This window comes from Eleutherodactylus coqui, chromosome 5 (genome assembly GCF_035609145.1).
Source record: "Eleutherodactylus coqui strain aEleCoq1 chromosome 5, aEleCoq1.hap1, whole genome shotgun sequence".
Lineage (NCBI taxonomy): Eukaryota > Metazoa > Chordata > Amphibia > Anura > Eleutherodactylidae > Eleutherodactylus > Eleutherodactylus coqui.
In genome coordinates, this window is record NC_089841.1 from 36,121,493 (window position 1) to 36,142,154 (window position 20,662).

A 20,662-nucleotide genomic window follows, 5' to 3' on the forward strand; every position below is an offset into this window, starting at 1 on the left:
TATCAGAGGCTTTACTGAGATCCAGAGAGGCGATATTCCCGGTACCGCCTTCATCCGACATAACCAAAGAAATCAATGAGATGATATGTAGAAATGCTGTAGAAGTGAGGTGCAGGAATGGGTTAATCAGACACACTCCTCCTTATGGACGCCCCATTCTTACATCACTAGGGTAGGCGTGTTAGTACGCTCCTGTGGAGAGGAGAAGCCTGAGGTGGAGCTGGAGTTATATCGCCCCTCCTCGTCACATCATCTGTAGATGGGAGTAAATACACGACTCCAGTCGGACATAAACTGATTACGTCACACCAAGCGCCGAGTTACAAGGTGATGATGTCATCAGCTGTGGATCACCGAGCATCTGGATGGAGATGCAAGGAACCTTGATTATCTAAAGGGCACGCAAGTATACGCTGGTTTTCGTATGTGTTCGCCCGTATTTCTAGTCGTGATAAAGTAACAAACTGGTGTTTACCGGTACTCTCTGTACTAGGTAAGACTCGCTTGGCCATATGTTCGTGCACACCGCGCTCGAGCATGCAGCAAGTACGCATGTATATGTATACTTGCTAGCATTCTGCGTATGCCCAATCCCTATAATCTTGGCATGGATTCGCACATAATACGCGCCAATATAGGACATGACACTTTTTTTTTAAATGCAGCTAATAGCTCAAAATAAAATATCGCCGGTGTGAGCGGCCCATTAGAAATCAATGGGCTCTTAGCATGAAATGTGGCACGCGACAATTGTAGTGTGGCGTGCGATAACAATACGCCTATGTGAGACCAGCCTCAGGCTTTATTTACATGAGTGTATATCAGCCCCGTTTTTCACGGCCGGCCAATATACACTACCCATTTGAGGCATTGATTTTCAAACGAACAGCAAAGATGGCGCATATGGTGGACAACCTGTTTAAGATGTGCAAAATATATTGAGGGGCACCAGCGTATCGCTAGGGGTCGCAATTGCGACCTGGCCCTGTAGCGAAGGGATGCCCATGGGCCCTGCCATATACCGTCTCATCAACGCTGGCCGCCTGCGTATGGCACTTGGTGAGGCACGTTACCCGGGGAAGCCGGCAGCCAAAAACAGGCTGCAGACTCCCCTGGCACATACACCTCCCTTCCACTGAAAGACTGCAGTTATGATTGGTCACAACTGCAATCTGCCAGTGCACTGCCGGCCGAGTGATTGGTTCAACTGGCGGGGCACTGAAAGTGTCGGGGAGAAGATTCAGCGGCCATGCGGTACAACCTCATGTAATTTTGTATCTATAACTCATATAAGTTGTACATTTTATATATATATATATATATATATATATATATATAATCTACACACACACACATACAGGAGGTACCCAGGTTATACCAGCATGCCCTATATTACTATACACGGTACATGTACATCTCCTGTATATAGTGTGAAGCATGCTGGTATAACCTGGGTATCTCCTGTATATAACTCTGTATGTTCTACTGGTATAAAGTATACATCCTGCTTGTAGTGATATTGACCATGCTGGTACCTATCACTAGATACAGGATGTATAGCCTATAGCAGGTGTATATAGATAATTATATACAGGAGACACTCAGGTTAGGAATCCCTGCGGCCGAACCGCTCTATCTCTGGACGGAACCAAACAGCGTCGGACTGACCCTATTGACTATAATTGGTTCCGTCGACTTTCCTCCCAGCTGCCCAGCTTTTGGACAGAAGAAAAAACACTGCATGCGTCACTTTTTCTTCCAGTATTTTGAGACGCATCTGCGACAGAACCTCCGACCTCACACCAGCACGGTCAATGTATATGCATCTCCCTGTATATAGTGATATGGACCGTGTCGATATAACCTGCATATTTGCTGTATATAATCGCACACTTTCCACAGAATTAAAAAATGCATCAAAAACCTGCATGCAGGTTAAAAAAAACACATTGTTAAAATCCACATGCGTTTTTTAATGGTATATGCAGTTTCTTAAAAATGTATGTGCTTTTCGAATACAGAATGCAGTTTTTGCTTTTTTATTAATTGTGATTCAAAAATGCAACAAAAAACATTACCACAGCCTAAGGCCGGCTCACACGGCTATGACCGTAAACCACTGTGTCCGTCAGGCAGCGTTTTATTGCTGTAAAGCCACAGATAACCAGCCTATCGTGGCGTATGGCAGCAAAATTGTACTGCGCATGACAGCGTATCGCATGCACACTGCTGTGCGCCGTCCACCTGTTTTCTGTTGTTTATATTTCCCGTGTTGTCGCTTTGCAGTGGCGCACATATATGTCTCCCATACGCAATGCAAAAATTACAGTTTATTACGCACCCATAGAGAACAATAGGCCCTCTGGCACGTAATACACTGCAAAATAGAACATTCTGAGGTTCACATATTACACAATTCTTTCTCACAAAGGTGAGCGGAACTGCGTAAAACAATGTATTAGATTTCCTGTAAATCACCACATACCACGCTCGTACACTGTACGTGAAATATACGGTAATCATACTCTCGGGTGAGCCCGTCCTGAGGGGCCACAAACAAATTTTCATGTAAAAGTTTTGGGGGGCCCCAGCTGAACTTTAGCACCTGGGCCCCTGAGCCTTTAGTTACTCCCCTGATAGGAGGCATTCACCTCTCTAAATTTCCTTTTTTTTTTTCTTTAAAAAGCAAAAGCGGTGAGGAACTTGCAAAATCAAAATCTTTTGAAAACAATGCGTATGAATGCTGCATAATGGCGCCCGAACACCTTCAGATTTCTCCCACCTTCCACGTGCACAGGAGCACTTGATTCAGCTCTGTGGTCATTTCTTTTCAATGGGCAGAGAGCAGTAAGCTGTGGCCAGACACCTCTCGTGACAGCTTATCTCCAGGAAGAACAACAGCTTGTTTTCTTTACATGGGAATTTGTATGGCTTTACATTGACTCATCTTCTTTCCATTCAGGTATCTGCAATATAAAATAACCCTTTCTCATTATCCAATGAAAGATGGAGGACAGGAGTAAGATGGCAGAGAGTATATTAAATCTCACCCTAAAGATAATCTTCCAGTTTACTGGAGAGGTGAGAGATTCTGATGATGTCACATTACATCATTCTTATCTATGGTGATAACAGATGATGTCACTGGAGAGGTGATGGACTCTGGAAATGCCTGTAGTGATATTTATTACTGTCTTCCCATATACAGGATTACACTGTAGTAAAGAAGACTTCTAGTGATGGCTGTCGGGCCCCTGTGTGTGATGGATGGGGAAGACCCCAGAGCCCAATCATGGGGCCGCCACCTCACCCTCTGATACATGAGGACATCAATGTACAGAAGATTCTAGAACTCACCAAGAAGATGATTGAGCTGCTGACTGGAGAGGTGACGCTGCAGGGAATGCTGGGACATTATACAGTAACAGCACTGGAGGCTTCTGGGTAATGACTGTATAATGTGTTGTCAGGTTCCTATAAGATGTCAGGATGTCGCTGTCTATTTCTCCATGGAGGAGTGGGAGTATTTAGGAGGACACAAGGATCTGTACAAGGAGGCCATGATGGAGACCTGCCAGATGCTCACATCACCAGGTAATAGACTAAATACACATGGCCATTAACCTCTTCGGGACCAAACCTACACTTTGTAAAAAAGAAAAATCAGTAGATGTCATTTTACGGCATACAATTACATCTCAGGTAGATATATGAATAATTAGAGTTGTGGTGTGATTTGATGAGCGGTCTTGCCGCCTGGGGAGCTAAAAGTGGTTCCACTCGACCTATAAAAAGGCTCTCAGAGGCTACTTGTGTGTAGTGTATCTCTTTTTCGACTTGACCGCTAGACATCTGTCCACAATGCAATTCAAGAGATTTTTCCCAGTTTTGAGAGGATTATTGGAATGCGTAAAGCTTGATGGTTGTATTGACAAATAGCCAGCCGCCTGGACTGTTCTGACCAGACTGTTAGGAGGTATTGGGACCAGTGGATTCGTGAGGGCACACAAGGTGACCGGGCTTAGGATGTCCTCAACAAATCACCAGTAGAGAGGATTGTCTGATTGTCCGACAAGTACTACCAGCTTTAACTATTTTAGGTGGCACCATCTTTACAGGCCCTTGTGTCTGTCGGAACTATTTCCAGGTAATCAGCTAAAGGAGATTTGGCCTCACAGTGCCCATTAAATGTACAGCCGTTGACACCAACTCCATTTGGACTGCTACAGAGTGGAACCAGGTTGTCTTCAGCGAAGAATCCAGGTTAAGTTCGGGTGCTGATGACAGATGTATTAGTGCCTGGAGACCTAGAGGTGAGCGCCTCAATCCTGCCTTTGCTGTGGAGTAGCACACTGCCCCCACTGCTGGTGTTTTGATCTGGAGGGCCATTGCATATGACAGTCGGTCCCCTCTAGTAGTGGTACAAGGAACAATATGACAGTTCAGGACGTTCTGATAGTCACATGTGTTGTCTCTCATGGCAGGGTTTCCAAGAGGCATTTTACAGCAAGATAATGTTTGGCCGCACACACAAAAGGATGTCCCAGGAGCCTCCACAACAATGTCATACTTCTGTGGCCAACCTGTTACCAGATTTATCACCAATAGAATATGCATGGGACCATTTGGGATGCTAATTTAAACAGCCTATGATTTTTCATGATCTAGAGGCTCAGTTACAGCAAATGTACAGTGATATACCGCAGGATAACATATGGAACCTGTATGCTTCTATGATCACCAATATCCCATCTTGTATTCAAGCTAGAGATAGCCCAACAGGGAACTAGAGCCTCCATGCCTTCCCGTATTACATCTTGTATCCAAGCTATGGCAGCTCAAAAGGGTATGAGAGCCTCCCCATATCACATCTTGTATTCAAGCTAGACACAGTACAACAGGGTACTAGAGCCTCCATTCCTGCCCATATAACATCTTGTAGCCAAGCTAGAGGTGGCACAACAGGGTAGTAGAGCCTCCATGCCCACCTGTATCACATCTTGTATCACAACAACAAAAAACACATCCCTAACAATAACACCCAGTACTCAGTCATACGCTAAAGAACACAATTACCCTAGGACTTTATGTAAAGGGACAGGCACCCAGGTCTTATGCAGGACACTGTTGCAAATGTTTTAGCATGTCCCTTTTTCAGATTCCCCGAGTGACCTCGTATTAGTGCATGCAGCCATAATTTAGGTATAAGACCAAATTTGACATGCAGATTTCTGTGTTTTCTTTAAAGCAGTGTCTTATTAAAGCTAAACCTAGAAGTAGATTATAAAAGAAGAAACAGTACAAAAATTGACCTACTTTTTTGTTTTTCTTTTCTATGCACTACTACCTTTTGACTAGAGGCAGAAAAAATAGAAAACTGTACATAACAATCCACTTGTTCCGCAGTCATGACTGCAACGGCTGAGCAGTGACCCAAGGAACGTACCTTAGTACGGATGGCAGGAAGGCCTGTTTTGTCACGGTGACACCAGTACTCCAACTGGACCCTCGGGGGTGAAATGACGAAATAAATGAGTCGAGTCCAGTAGTATATTAGTAATCTGGGAATAATTACTGACTTTGGTATTTTGCAGTATAATTAAATTCACAATTTTCCCCAAAGGTACTTTGAGCAGGTACACGCAGATGCAGTAGTAAGCAGGCAATTGAACACAATGAGCAATACAGTTACCTTTAACTTGATTTGGACATGACTTCAACGCTCTCTCTTTTACATAACTGAACTGACTTGACAATCTCCCCACTAGTTGATCTAGCTGAAGGATTGATTTGAGTTTAGTGGTGTGTAGATGAGGAAGAGGGCAAAGTGGCTGTAAAGCTAATCCTGGCTTTGAGTTCACCGGGTAGCTATGACTCACTGTTAGTCAAAATCAGAAAGGCTCTCCTTCCCTCTGCTGTGGGATGCCAAGAGAGTGGGTTCACACCATGCTCGATCTTGGGAGAAATCGTGCTACACTGCTGACTTGCTTCTGTATGCATACCTCGTCCTCTCTGACACGACTGACTGCAACCTTTCCTCTCTCACACCTGGCTAAATCTGCCTAACTGCTCACTGACTCCTCCTTTTATCTCCTCTGTTTCTTTCCTGCACTTTCTGAACTCCTCCCACTCTTGCATAGGGACTTGTGTTGTGGCTTTCCCGCCCTTAGACTCTGCACCAGTGAAATTGAATCTGACTATTAGCCAATGGGACTGCAACTGACATCAGGTTAAGCTCTAGGCTTAGTGGAGAGAAGGGAAGAAACAGGGTCTTTCCTACAGACAGCACCTTCTATGTTCATAGACGGCGCATAGACAAGTGAGACAGGACAGGACTAGTGTTGGCGAAAGTGTTCTGTAGGACCTGCTGGGCCACTACAATGACTTCTTCATACATGACCATACTGCTCCTTTGCACTGTGAGAACTGGATGTAACTGTCGGGGAGTGTGTGATACAGACACCACCTAATGCCACTAACTCACAGGAATCGTTATGATTCTTCAGTGAGCATTTACTAGAAGAGTGGTGACAGATATACTAATACATGAAGCTACGAAGATGGAGGCTTCTTCTGTAGGGTGCTATCCATAAGGGGTAAAAACAGGTAGCCTCTGTGCATAGGGGATGGTGGATGAGCCCACCCCGCCACCTTGTTGATACTTATGCTCATACCTGTGTTACCATCATGTCCGTATTCCTATAAAACACGTAATTTTTTTGTTACTTCTGTGCTCTGTCATGTCCTGAAACCTGCGTCACACTCCACCTCCTTACGACACATCACAGAAGTGGAAATCTGTAAGAGAACAGCCTGGTGACCAAACATCATGATCTGCTGGTCCTTACTCTGAGGCCTACAGATATATTGTGATCTGTTTTGCCCCCACTGTCTTGGGTACTAATTGTATTTTGCCACATGATTTGTAACATATATAGAAATGTTCTAAAATATCAATATCATTTTTAATGTTTACATAATTCAATATTAGTAAAATCAGCTTTATTCTTGGCAGATGACGGTACCGGGAGCTCAATGGGGTGTCTGATATCTGCAGATTGTAAAGCAGAAGATTGTGCTATCACACCAGATACATATGAAGAACCTGCCATTATTCCAAATATCCCCTCAGCCTTTCACAGCAAAGATTCATCCCCTGATCCTCTTAAAGGGGTCCCATCTTCTAATCCATTACAGACTGATAAGCAGAGTGAAAGTCTCAAAAAGGGCGAATATCAAAAAGCTCAAACAGGAGAGAAGCCGTATTCATGTTTAGAATGTGGGAAATGTTTTACTGACAAATGGCATCTTATTACACATCAGCGAATTCACACGGGAGAGAAGCCATTTTCATGTTCAGAATGCGGGAAATGTTTTACTTGCAAATCAGTTCTTGTTACGCATCAGAGGATTCACACTGGGGAGAAGCCATTTTTATGTTATGAATGTGGGAAATGTTTTACTTTGAAATCACATCTTTTAAGGCATCAGACAATTCACACAGGAGAGAAGCCATTTTCATGTTCAGAATGTGGAAAATGTTTTTCTGTAAAATCAGATTTTGTTTTGCATCAGAGAATTCACATGGATAAGAAGCGATTTTCATGTGCTGAATGTGGGAAGCTCTTTACTTTGAAATCACATTTTATCGGACATCAGAGAATTCACACAGGAGAAAAGCCGTTTTCATGTTCTGAATGTGGGAAATGTTTTGCTATGAAAGCATATCTTGAAAAACATCAGAAAATTCACGCTGAAGACCAACCATATTCATGTTCAGAATGTGGGAAAAATTTTAACTGGAAATCACAATTTATTGAACATAAGAAAATCCACGGATTGGAGAAACCATATTCCTGTTCAGAATGTGGCAAATGTTTTAGGAAGAAACCAAATCTTGTTTCGCACCAGAGAATTCACACAGGGGAGAAACCATTTTCATGTTCAGAATGTGGCAAATGTTTTACCCGGAAACAAAATCTTGTTCCCCATCAGAGAAGTCACACGGGGGAAAAGCCATTTTCATGTTCAGAATGTGGGAAATGTTTTAGCCAGAAATCATATCTTATTACACATCTGAGAATTCACACAGGAGAGAAACCATTTTCATGCCCCGAATGTGGGAAATGTTTTAGCCAGAAATCAGATCTTCTTATACATCTGAGAATTCATACAGGGGAGAAGCCATTTTCCTGCCTAGAATGTGGGAAATTGTTTCCTTTGAAATCAAGACTAGATGAACATCATCAGAGAATTCATACAGGGGAGAAGCCATTTTCATGTTCAGAATGTGGCAAGTGTTTTAGCCAGAAATCAGATCTAGCTTCACATAAAAGAGTTCACACAGGAGAGAAGCGATTCTTAGGCCCAGGAAAATCGCTTCTTGGTTCACATCAGAGAAGTCACACTGGAGAGTTACCATATTCATGCTCAGAATGTGGGAAATGTTTTAAGCAGAAATCAATTCTTATTAGCCATCAAAAAATTCACACAGGGGAAAAGCCATTTTCTTGTGCAGATTGTGGAAAGTGTTTTACTAGGAATTCAAATCTTGTTGAACATAGAAGAACTCACACAGGAGAAAAGCCGTATTCATGTTCAGAATGTGGGAAATGTTTTACTCAGAAATCACACCTTCTGAAACATCAAAGAACTCACACAGGGAAGTAGTTATTATCTCTTTTTAAACACCTTCATTCAACAAATACTTATTAAAAAATATACCAAGATGGCTTCATATACAGTATTTTAAGTACCAAGGTTATTGTAATGACTTTTCTTGCATTTTGTTTCTTTTTTTAAATATATGCCGTAAAGAGGATGGTAAAAAAAAAATTAGGATTAACCCCTTGATGACGTGGCCCCTTTTTCTTTTTCCATTTTCGTTTTTTCCTCCCCCCCCCCCCCCTTCCATCTACGTCGCTGTAGGAGGGCTTGTTTTTTGCGGGACAAGTTGTATTTTTCAATGGTGCTATTTAATGTACCATATAATGTACTGAAAAACTTTTCAAAAATTCTAAGTGGAGTAAAATGAAAAAAAAAACCCGACATTTCGCCATCTTTTACTGCGTCTTGTTTCTACGGCGCACAAACAGCAACAAAAGCAACATGATAACTTTATTCGATGGGTCGGTACAATTACTACGATACCAAACTTGTATAGTTTTTTCTTACTATACTCCTTTTTTTTTTTTCAAAGACATTTAATTTTTTTCAATTATTTTCTGCGGTCATTTTGTGCGCGCAATAACTTTTTTATTTTTCCATCGATGTAGTTGAGCAAGGGCTCATTTTTTGCGGGATGTTCTGTAGTTTCTGATAGTACCGATTTGGAATACATACGACTTTTTGGTCACTTTTTATAGCGTTTTTTTCTGGGAGACAGGGTAACTAAAAAAGTGCATTTCTGGCGTTCTTTTTTTTTTTTTCGGACGACGTTCACCGCGCAGGACAAATAATACACTACTTTGATAGGTCGGACTTTTACAGACATGGCAATACGAAATACATATTTTTATTGTATGATTTAGATATTTTAATAATAGATATGGCAAAAGGGGGGTGATTTAAACTTTTTTTTTTTTTTTTTACAATTAAAAAAACGTTATTGATTTTTTTTTTTACATTACTTTGAAGTCCCCCTGGGAGACTTTAACATGCGATGCTTTGATCGCTCCTGCAGTATGACGTAATGCTATAGCATTACGTCATACTGCTTTTTCACAGGCAGTCTATCAAGCCACCCCACGGGGATGGCTTGATAGGCAGTCTGGTAAGGCAGCCCTGGGGTCTTTCATTAGGCCCCCGGCTGCCATGATACCTGCACGGCTCCCTTCATCTCACCGCGCACGCAGGGGGGGGGGGGACGAGCAAATTTAAATGTCAGAATTGACAGCAGCATTTAAATGGTTAATAGCCGCGATAGGCCGCGCGGACGATCGTGGCTATTGCCTGCGGGTGTCAGCCGTTATAAACAGCTGACATCCGTACTGTATGAAGAGAGGTTGCCACATTCTGTTTGACAGAAAATGCCTTGCATCCGTGGGTACGTCGCTTGTTCACAAGCAGGAATGTCGGCCCGAATTTCATGGCCAACATCACGTACAGCCATGTGTAGGTAAGCCCTAAAGTGTATTCAGATATTGTAGACATATTCTGTGAGTAAATCCACACCACAACGCACAAGGAAATCTGCGTGTGACTTTATTACGCATTTTGGGGCAGATTTTCACAGTGATTTTTCACTGATTGAGGCTTCATTCACATGGGTGTGGTTTTAGTGCAAAAAGGCACACAAAAAAAGCACGGCTATGTTGCACTAAAAATCGCGCGAACGGGCAATTTTTCACACGCAGAATAAAAAATCTTTTGTTATTTGTATAGCGCCAACATTTTCCGCAATGCTTTCAGGTAATTTTTTTTTTTTTATTATTACCACTGTATTTGTCTTTTTTACAGTAGAATAAGTTTTCATTGAAAAATTTAATAAATATTATAATAGTGCAATATTGATAATGGCCACTAGATGGCTCAATAGACGTCTGGCAGGAAACCGGAGAGGGCTTTATAGAAAGAAGGTTTGGTTCCAAAGCTCATGTGATATGGGATATGCTAAGATACGGACTGGCTAATATGCAGTCATGGACTGTGCTATGAATTGTGTAGGATGTTTACAGTATGAACATTGCTATGCCTAAAAGCAATAGAACTGTAACAGTGCAATGTTGGAAATGACCACTAGAGGGCGCAATAAAAGTCTCGTTGTAGTGAGGGACACTACTAATATTTAGATAGAGCTGAAAAAAGTAAAAAATAGGGCGGAGCCAACCCAAGGTGGTGTCTGTCTGACCTGATATTACTAGTTCTCTAGGCAGGTGCTACCAACCCGTTGTCGCCTATGGATATAGGCTCACAGGCCTGTGGGACAAGGATAGATAATATATAGAGATGAGCGAACCTACTCGGCCACGCCCCTTTTTCACCCGAGCGCCGCGATTTTCGAGTACTTCCGTACTCGGGCGAAAAGATTCGGGAAGCCCCGTGGGTGAGTGGGGGGGTTGCAGCGGGGAGTGGGGGGGGGGGAGAGGGAGAGAGAGAGGGCTCCCCCCTGTTCCCCGCTGCTACCCCCCGCTCCACCACGCCTCCCCCCGAATCTTTTCACCCGAGTACTGAAGTACTCGAAAATCGCGGTGCTCGATCGAGTAATTACTCGAAACGAGTATATTCGCTCATCTCTAATAATATACTCTCCATAATATACAAAGCCACAGAACAGTCCGGTCTATTTAACTTGTCCCAGCCACGGCCCCATAACCCTCCTCTTGACCATGTGATAGAGGTGGCTTGAGTACATGTAGAATTATATTCTTTTGCACCATAATTCTTATTTTGTCCATATTTTGATAAATCTATCAACACTAAACAGGGGTATCATAGCTTACATGGTTGAGCGGATATTGGGTTTTGTCTGTTCCCAGTGTTCTATAATCCTGCCATTCAACCCATAGGAATTGTCTGGATTTCCCCAGTATAATCCTATCACTGGCATTACCGAAGGAATGACTTCTGCTGGGAAGAGCTTACACTCTGATATTTATTATTAGATACCTTGGTGCAGGTCTGCTGAGAATAGAGCCGTTGCGCCACCTACAGGCTATCCAGGTTCATTGGTTGCTTAAAGGGGTTGTCTCGCGGCAGCAAGTGGGTCTATACACTTCTGTATGGCCATATTAATGCACTTTGTAATATACATCGTGCATTAATTATGAGCCATACAGAAGTTATTCACTTACCTGCTCCGTTGCTGGCGTCCCCGTCGCCATGGATCCGTCTAATTCTGATGTCTGCTTGCTTTTTTAGACGCGCTTGCGCTGTGCGGTCTTCTCCCCTTCTGCTCGGTCCAGGCACGAGCTGCGTTTTGGCTCCGCCCCCTTCTATGCATCATCGCGTAGCTCCGCCCCATCACGTGTGCCGATTCCAGCCAATCAGGAGGCTGGAATCGGCAATGGAACGCGCAGAGCCCATGGTGCACCATGGGAGAAGACCCGCGGTGCACCATGGGAGAAAACTGCAGTGCATCCCTGGAAAAGGAGTGGCGGCCATCTTTGGGAGAAGATTTTTTAAAGTCCTTATTTCGTCAGATCGGTAAGTAGCAAGCGGCTTAAAAAACGCTTTACTTTGCTATTTTATGCCAGGGGGTGACAGGGGGAATGGGGTAAGGTAAAATTTTGGTTTGCCGCGAGACAACCCCTTTAAACATTTTTTCAGATTTGCAGGAGGCCGTGACATAACCATTGTAAAAGCGGTACCAAACTGGCTGACTGTTTACACAAAAATGCCCAAACTGGTTTTAGACATCGTTCCAGGTTGGGCAGCAAGAAAAAGCATCGCTGACGCTCCAAAATCACTGGAACAAAGACATAATTTTGCAGCGTTTTTTTTTTTTCCTCACGGCAAAATCCCGATTGCCTGTGGGAAACTGGCCTGACTGTCTTGAAATGTAGTTTGTGAACCTCTCCTGCGCCATCCTCAGCTCTATCACTAAAGGAATCACACTAACATTCATAGCCCTATTCAATTCTGCCGAGGCCTACTTTCCTACCCCAGGTGTATCCTCCCCTCTGCTAATGGCAATCTCCTCAGTCGCTACATACAACATTGATGTGGAGCTTCTCCACTCTTCTGGATATTCCTCCTTCACCACATCTGACATTTTACAACCATTTTAATCCTTTTCAATCCACTGTCTGACGTCTTCCTACATTCTGCTTAAAGCTTGTACAGCTCCAATGTCAGAAGACGTCCGACAGGGTATTCTTACCATCTATTGCCAGCCACTTCTCTGTCGGAGTCTCTCTGGCTCACACACACTGACTTTAGCCAGCAGATGGCACCATTGTATAACTGCAAAAAGAGAAAGCCTTTAAGGAAACCCTGAATCCAAAATTGGATTGGAAATGGTTAACACTCTGTAAAAACAGCAAACACACTCCAAGTATGATTGGTCAAGTGTGACCTAGTATTGTGCTCCAGAGATGCTTGATACAATGATGAACAGGCAGAGCATGTTTTCTCCACTCTGAGCATATTTAGAGCGCAATGATGAATATGCCTTGAGTGCTTGAAAGAACTGGAGCGCAGGAGCCGGTCTATGCAGGTCAACAACCACATGGTGTGAGTGATGAAGCTTCTTCTGTACTACTAGTGGGAGCTGGGAACTGGAGGGGATTGAAGAATGCATTACTTTGAGCACAGAGAGCGCTGTATTTATTTGTGGGGCACTATTACTTTGTGGGCACATAGAGGGTTTATTACTTTTCAAGGGCATGACGTATTATGTTTATGGGGGACATAAATGGGTATGAATACTATGTGGAGCACAAAGGAGGCATTATTTTGTGTGATGGGCACTATAGTGGCATTAACACGGTGTAGGAGAAAAAAAGGGGGGAACTGAGGGGGAATTGGACTGGCAGTAGGAGGTTTGGTAGAGGGTGCAGATGAGTCACGATTGGAAAAGGTATTGATGAAGGTTTAAGTCCAGACAAAATAAGACAAAGAAGGAAGGATCCCAATCAGAGGCGTAACTTGAAGCTCCTGGGCCCCAATGCAAAACCTGTAACCGGGCCCCCAACTATAATGCTTTATTCATAGTACTGAGTTCCTTATATGGAGAAGAGAGGCTTTATGGGCCCCCTAAGGCTCCTAAGCCCGGGTGCAATTGCATCCCCAATAGTTACGCCAGTGATCCCAATAAGAGAAGATGCCACTTGTGATCACTGGAGGTAACTGCACTGTAATCACTATCACTGTGTAGAGCTGATATTTGACTGTAATATGGTAACTGTATTAGGCCTCCTGCACAGGGGAGGATTTGCATTACAAAATCCGGAGCGGGATTCCGTCTCTTGATTCTGCAGCAATCCAGCCTGTAGCTTGCTATGAGAAAATGTGATTTTGTGCCCAAGAGCGGAAATCGATTGCGATTTTTTTTTTCTTTTTCCCCCCCCCCCGCTTGTGGGGCAGAAATCGCAGAAAGTTGCGATATTGTGCGGGCTACGCACAGACAACTTCCATTGAATTGAATGGAAGCCGTCCGTTCCACAATACTTTCATAGTGAGCACTGCGGAAGTATTGTGTGATCTGCGTCATCACCGAGTGCCAGCTGGCACATCCGCAGCGCATAAGACACTGCCGGAAAGGTACACAGGGGTCACTGGCTGGGCACCGGGTCGAATTCCACTGTAGGAATCCCACGTATAGGATCCGACCCACCCGTGTGCAGGAGGCCTTATTTAGAGGTATACCAGAGATGAGACACTGTATCCAAGCCTGCAGGGTTATAAAGACTGTCTAATAGATGTGCTGTCTCTAATATCAATACACACAGTACTGTGCCAAAGTTTTAGGCAGATGTTGAAAAGGTTCTACAAAATGAGATTTTTTTCAAAAAAAGAAGGCACCTGATTGTAACCAAAATTTTCTGCAGCAAGACCCCAAACATCCAGCTAAAAGACTATCTACACTTCCGCCCAGGACGCAGAGGGAGCAGGACGTGTCTCTCAGAGCTCCTGCGTGACACAACTCCCAGAGACACCGGGACCCTCTAGTGACCCACAAAAAAGCAGCTGCGAGGGACGGACATCTCCCCTGCTTGCTTGGCAGAAGTCCCCACACCAGCAAGGGGCCCGGAAGACCCTCCGTGAACCTTCGAACGCGGCCCGCGGGAAAGGAGAACCGGGACACAGAGGCGAGGAAACGGGACGCCCAACCCACAGCCAGCCGGGACCTTACCTCCACCGAAGATCTCCGGTAAGGTCTGCAGACCCATCAGCCCCCACCCAAGACACACTGGGAGCACCGGGGACACTGCGGCCTGGACGCGCCTAAAGCCGCGGACTAGATTTCCGGCCGCGAGAACCGCGACCAAGCCCGGTAAGAGCCGCGAGAGGGGGGAAGACCCCGGGAAGCCACAGAGGACTCCGGGAGACCCCCCCGAGAGTAGCTACCCCACCGGAAGACCGCCGGAACACCAGAGCGGGCAGCAGCGGGCACCACGCCACAACCCCCTGGCCGAGACAGACACAGCCCAGCACCGCACGGGGAGAATAACGCGGGAGAGCACCCGCACAACCGGAGAGACCGGCGACCCTCCCGAAAATCTATTGGGACGCAGCGGCCTAGCGGCAATGGAAGCCGCGGCCTAAATTTCAGCCACGACACCCACTATAAGCCCCGCCCATCACATCAGGCAGGGGGAGGAGTCGAGAGGCAATAACGAAGTGTGGAGACACCACACATCCACACCAACGCTGCAGAAAGGGCCCCGTAACGCAACAGAGACACAGGAGGCCCAGGGATCTCTTGCAAAAAGAGAGGGGGAAAAAAAACAAAAAAACACAAAAAAACAGTGGGCAACCATAATTACCACACGAGCCCCATCCCAACCTCAAGAAAAGCACAAAACCCAATACATAACACAGAAAAGATCACAAGAGACTTCCATCCGGATTTAACCCCTGACAAACCCCCAAAGAATAAAACCGCAAGAGGGGGAAAAATAAGGAAAAGAGGGGGGAGAAAACACAGACAGCACAAAATGGAATAATTAAAGTATATCAAAAACAGGAGAGGGGGTGATAAAGGTGACAAAACGAAAACCAGCAGGAACCCTGTTCGAAACATCGTGGATGTGGCACCCGTTATGCAAAAGAAAAAGAGAATTTAATACTGACAGTTTATATGTTTATAACTATGTTTCTCACGTTCTTTATGTTTTCTATTTTTTTCCCGACCCACTTGACCTTTAGAAAACGGACTGAAAGGAGGACTGGAGAGCCCTGCGGGCATGGCACAATCAACACCCAGTTGCATCCGCGGCTCGCTGGGACCGAAGGATGCGACGACAACACAGAGGCAAAAACCACGGTAATTATAATCAACCGACATATACCAATATGCCCACAGACTTAGAGACAACTGAATACCAAACACCCTCCACGATACAAATACTGTCCTGGAATGTAGACGGACTAAATACACCCATTAAACGAAAAAAAGTACTCACACATTTAAAAAGATATAAACCAGACATAGTGTTTTTACAGGAAACACACTGGAAAAAAGAGGGAAAAGGGGAACTAAAAGCACCATGGATAGACGCATGCTATACAGCCTCACACACATCAGCATCACGAGGAGTAGCCATTTTGATTAGGAAAAATACACCACATGTAATACTACAAAATATAGCCGACCCGCAGGGCAGATACCTAATAATGAGAATCAAAATGGAAGAACAAATATATGCCTTGGTGAACGTATATGCCCCCAACACAAACCAACCGGCATTCTGTGCCACGCTAATAGAAAAACTACAACCGTATCTAAATGATAGAATAATTATGGGGGGAGACTTTAACAGCGTACAAGACGAGACACTGGACAGAACAGGGCCATCCACCCAAACAACCTCAATCACACATGCACTACTAACGCTAAAAGAACAACTCAGCTTATGTGACCCGTGGCGACTCCTGAACCCCACCAGCAAAGAATACACGTGCTGCTCCAATGCACACCATTCATTTTCACGCATAGACTTTTTCCTGATATCAAACAGCACTTTTGAACATCACCACCAATCAGTAATCCACCCAATATCCCTCAGTGACCATGCACCGATAACAATGAAACTGCAACTGATAGCCCCGCGAAGGCTAACCAAAATATGGAGATTCCCCTCATTCTTGTGGAATCAGAGGACTTCAGGGCATACCTGAAAATAAACTGGAATAATTACGCAGACGACAATAGGGCCCATATAGAGGACATAAACCTATTTTGGCAAGCTTCAAAGGCAGTGATGAGGGGTCATATCATAAGCTACCTGTCCCATAGGAGGAAAAAATTCCAAACAGAATTCGAGACATTACACCACTCCCTCCTGGAGGCACAAAAAGAACATATGAACTCCCAGGACGACAATTCATATCAAACCTTCCTCACAGCAAAACATTTACTAAACACATTCGTACACACACACGCACACTGGCAAACACAACTAACAAAAAACAAGTACTACAGGTGGGGTAACAAAACAGGTCGCTTGCTAGCCAACCTGGCCAAACAAAAACAACCACACAAACCAATATTGGCACTAAGACACGCCAATGGAGATAACCTCACAACAAAACAAGAAGAAGTGACTCAAATACTACACGAATACTTTGAAAACCTATACAGGGCAGAACCAACAAACATGCAAGACATAAACAGTTTCCTAGAATCTGTGAACCTACCAAAACTAACAGAAGAACAAACATCCTTACTAGACGCCGACATACGGGAGGAGGAAGTAAGAGGGGCGATCTCGAGGGCACTAGGGGGAAAAACGCCAGGCCCCGATGGATTCTCGACGGAATATTATAAAATACTAATAACAGATATGGTGCCAGTACTGACCCAACTTTACAACACAATATACAAAAACAACACACAAACAGAAGACTTCGGAGTATCAAGAACGATACTACTCCCCAAACCGGGTAAAGACCAGACAGATCCAAAATCCTACAGACCAATAGCGCTGTTAAACTGCGATTATAAATTCCTGTCCAAAATACTAGCCGACAGACTCCAGCTAATCCTCCCGTCCATACTAGATCCAGCACAGAAAGGCTTTACACAAGGGAGAAGTGCTTTAAAAAACATCAGAGCCGCCATAGCGGCGACGGTCATAGCACAAAACCCCGAGAGCCAGAATACGATGCTGCTGAGTCTGGACGCAGAAAAAGCTTTTGATAAAATGGCCTGGCCATATTTAAACAGACTGCTGGAAAAAAGGGGGTTTGGACAGATTTTTGTGAACTATATAGACACAACACACAAAAGCGCCACCACAACTCTCACAGTCAACGGCCTTAACACCCCCAACATAGACTTATTTAGAGGGGCTAGACAAGGCTGCCCCCTTTCACCACTGTTATTTAATCTATCAATAGATCCACTGCTTAGGTACCTGACACAAACAACGCTATTTACAGGAGTCACCTGCAGAGGGACAAAGATAAAAGTAGAAGCATTTGCAGACGATCTTCTACTGGTGATAGACAACCCTAGGGAAACACTAACACCCCTATTACAGGACGTGGAAAAAATCGGCAAACTCTCGGGTTACACTTTAAACCTAGACAAAACAGAAGCCTTACTTCTTAGGGGACAGGCCAAACCCCCATGGGCAACGCAGTACCCATTTAAGTGGGAAAAACACGCAATACAATACTTAGGAGTACAAATCACAAGAAACCCCTCCAAATTATACAACACAAACATAGATCCCCACATCAAAAAACTAGAAGCAACCTTAAATACGTGGAAAAACTTCACGATTTCTTTTCTGGGAAGGGTGAGCCTATTAAAAATGATAGAATTTCCACGTCTATTATACATCCTACACTCACTACCTATATTCCTAAAACTAAAAGACATAAAGAAAATAAACTATTTGTACAGGAAATTCATATGGGGAGGGAAAAGACCACGCATCGCGCTCAAAATACTACATAAACACAGAGAGAACGGAGAAACCAACTTACCCAACATACGAGACTACAACCTAGTGGCGAGGGCACGAATCATTCATGACTGGATTCATTCCAAGTCACACTTCACAAACAAACCACTCGAACAAGAAATGGCCGGCCCAACACGACTCCAGAACATTTTCCACTACCCATATGCAGAACTCCCAGGAAAAATCAAAAAGAACCCCCTGATATTAACGGCCTGGAAAACATGGAATAAACTGCGTAAAGATAACCAAACATCACCACAAGTATCGCCATACCTGTCGATAATGAACAACCCCAACTTTCAAGATGGTAACCCCCACAATATATTTGCGGAATGGGAGGCCAAAGGAATACACACAATAGGCAGACTACTGCAGACAGGGGAAAAACGAATCCTAACGTATGACGAAACGAAACAAAAATACCCTGAGATCCAAATCCCGCTATTTTCATACCTACAAGTCAGACACTATATCACAGAACTCATACCACGACTTCGAGAACCTGACTGGGTACAAGCAAATGACATATGGACGGCTAGGAAAACAGGCCCACAGGGAATGATCTCCAAACTGTACAGGACAATAAGAAACATGAGGGAGCAAGATGACATTGACCCGGGGGTTGGTAAGTGGGCCAGGGACAACCCTGATTTCACACCTACATTGATAATGAAGTCTCTAACCTCAGCACACAGATACCTACCATCGGCCAGATTTCTGGAGATGAGACTGCAAATTGCCCACAGATCATACATAACCCCAAGTAGGGGATTTCAAATAGGAACTTACGACACCCCAAATTGCCTCAAATGCCAGGAGCCATATGCGAACTTATACCACAACCTATGGACATGCCCCTCAATACAGGACTTCTGGACACGAATAGGAGAGTACACAAAAACACACCTGACGAACTTCTGCCCACAAGAACCAACATGGGCAATATTTGGCTACTTAGACTCTGAAGTCTACCACTGCTCAAGAGGCGTTAGAAAACTACTGCACTTCATAGCAGCAGCGGGATTAAAAGCCATCTTAAAAACATGGATACAACCAACAGGGCCTCCATTCAGACTGTTCCTGGACAAGCTAGCGTTCCTGTTCCAAATGGATTGGGCGGAAACTTCACTTTTCAAAGAAAAGAAGGTACAAACCTTCTTTGAAACCTGGGGGAACTTCATCCAATTATTACCACAAAGGGTAAAAGACAAATTAAGAAACTGCTTCTATTACACTTGCTGGTTCCAGGAACAGATAGCAATAGGAGACACACCGATTTAGGGTGATACACAGGTCGTGCCATAGCCTGCGGGGCCTCCGAAAATTTTGAAGATCCTCAACATACAGGTCAGTAGACCAAAAATATCCGTGGTCAAAATGGGTCAAAGGTTAGATTTAATGTATATAACCTGTCTGATTTAATGTTTTGTTTTATTTTGTTTAGTTTTATACAAATAATATAAAAAATGCAGGCTGGGACAACTAAGAGTGCTACGAAAAAAAGAACCTGCAAAAAATACTGTAATGTTAAATGCTTGTCCAAGCCTGTTTAATAAAGACAAAGTTAAAAAAAAAAAATCTATAGTGTAAGGATGAACAAGGAGTCCTGGAAGTGATGATGTGGCCCCCACAGAGCCCTGATTTCATCATCCAGTTTGTCTTGGATTACATGAAGAGACAGAAGGATTTGAGTAAGCCAACATCCATAGATGATCTGTGCTTAGTTCTCCAATATGATTGGAACCACCCCTGCCAAGTTCCTTTAAAAACTGTGTGCAAGTGTATCAAAAATAGCACCCCTGCTCTTTATGCCCCCAGATATTCCAGGAATATTGTTAAAATAGCGCCCCCTGCAATTTATATCCCCAGATATTCCAGGACTAATGTTAGAATAGCACCCTCTGCTGCTTACATCTCAAGATATTCAAGAACTAAGCTAGAATAGCGCCACCTGCTGTTTATATCCCTAGATATTCCATTAATATTAAAAAAGCATCCCCTACAATTTATATACCCAGATATTGCAGGACTAGGGTTATTATAGCTCCATCTGCAGTTTATATCCCCACTTATTCCAAAACTGATGT

The 20,662-nt window shown here is 44.0% G+C and overlaps 1 protein-coding gene across 1 annotated transcript; it reads left to right on the forward strand.

Annotated features, from left to right (window-relative positions):
• The first annotated feature begins 210 nt into the window (after nt 1-210).
• LOC136629144 (zinc finger protein 665-like) lies at nt 211-9,041 on the forward strand. The gene is made up of 5 exons (XM_066605295.1): nt 211-406; nt 2,963-3,081; nt 3,209-3,388; nt 3,471-3,594; nt 7,016-9,041. Exons 2-5 carry the CDS (start codon nt 3,007-3,009, stop codon nt 8,668-8,670), a joined length of 2,034 nt encoding a protein of 677 aa, XP_066461392.1. The 5' UTR covers nt 211-406; nt 2,963-3,006; the 3' UTR covers nt 8,671-9,041.
• Nucleotides 9,042-20,662: the final 11,621 nt, after the last annotated feature.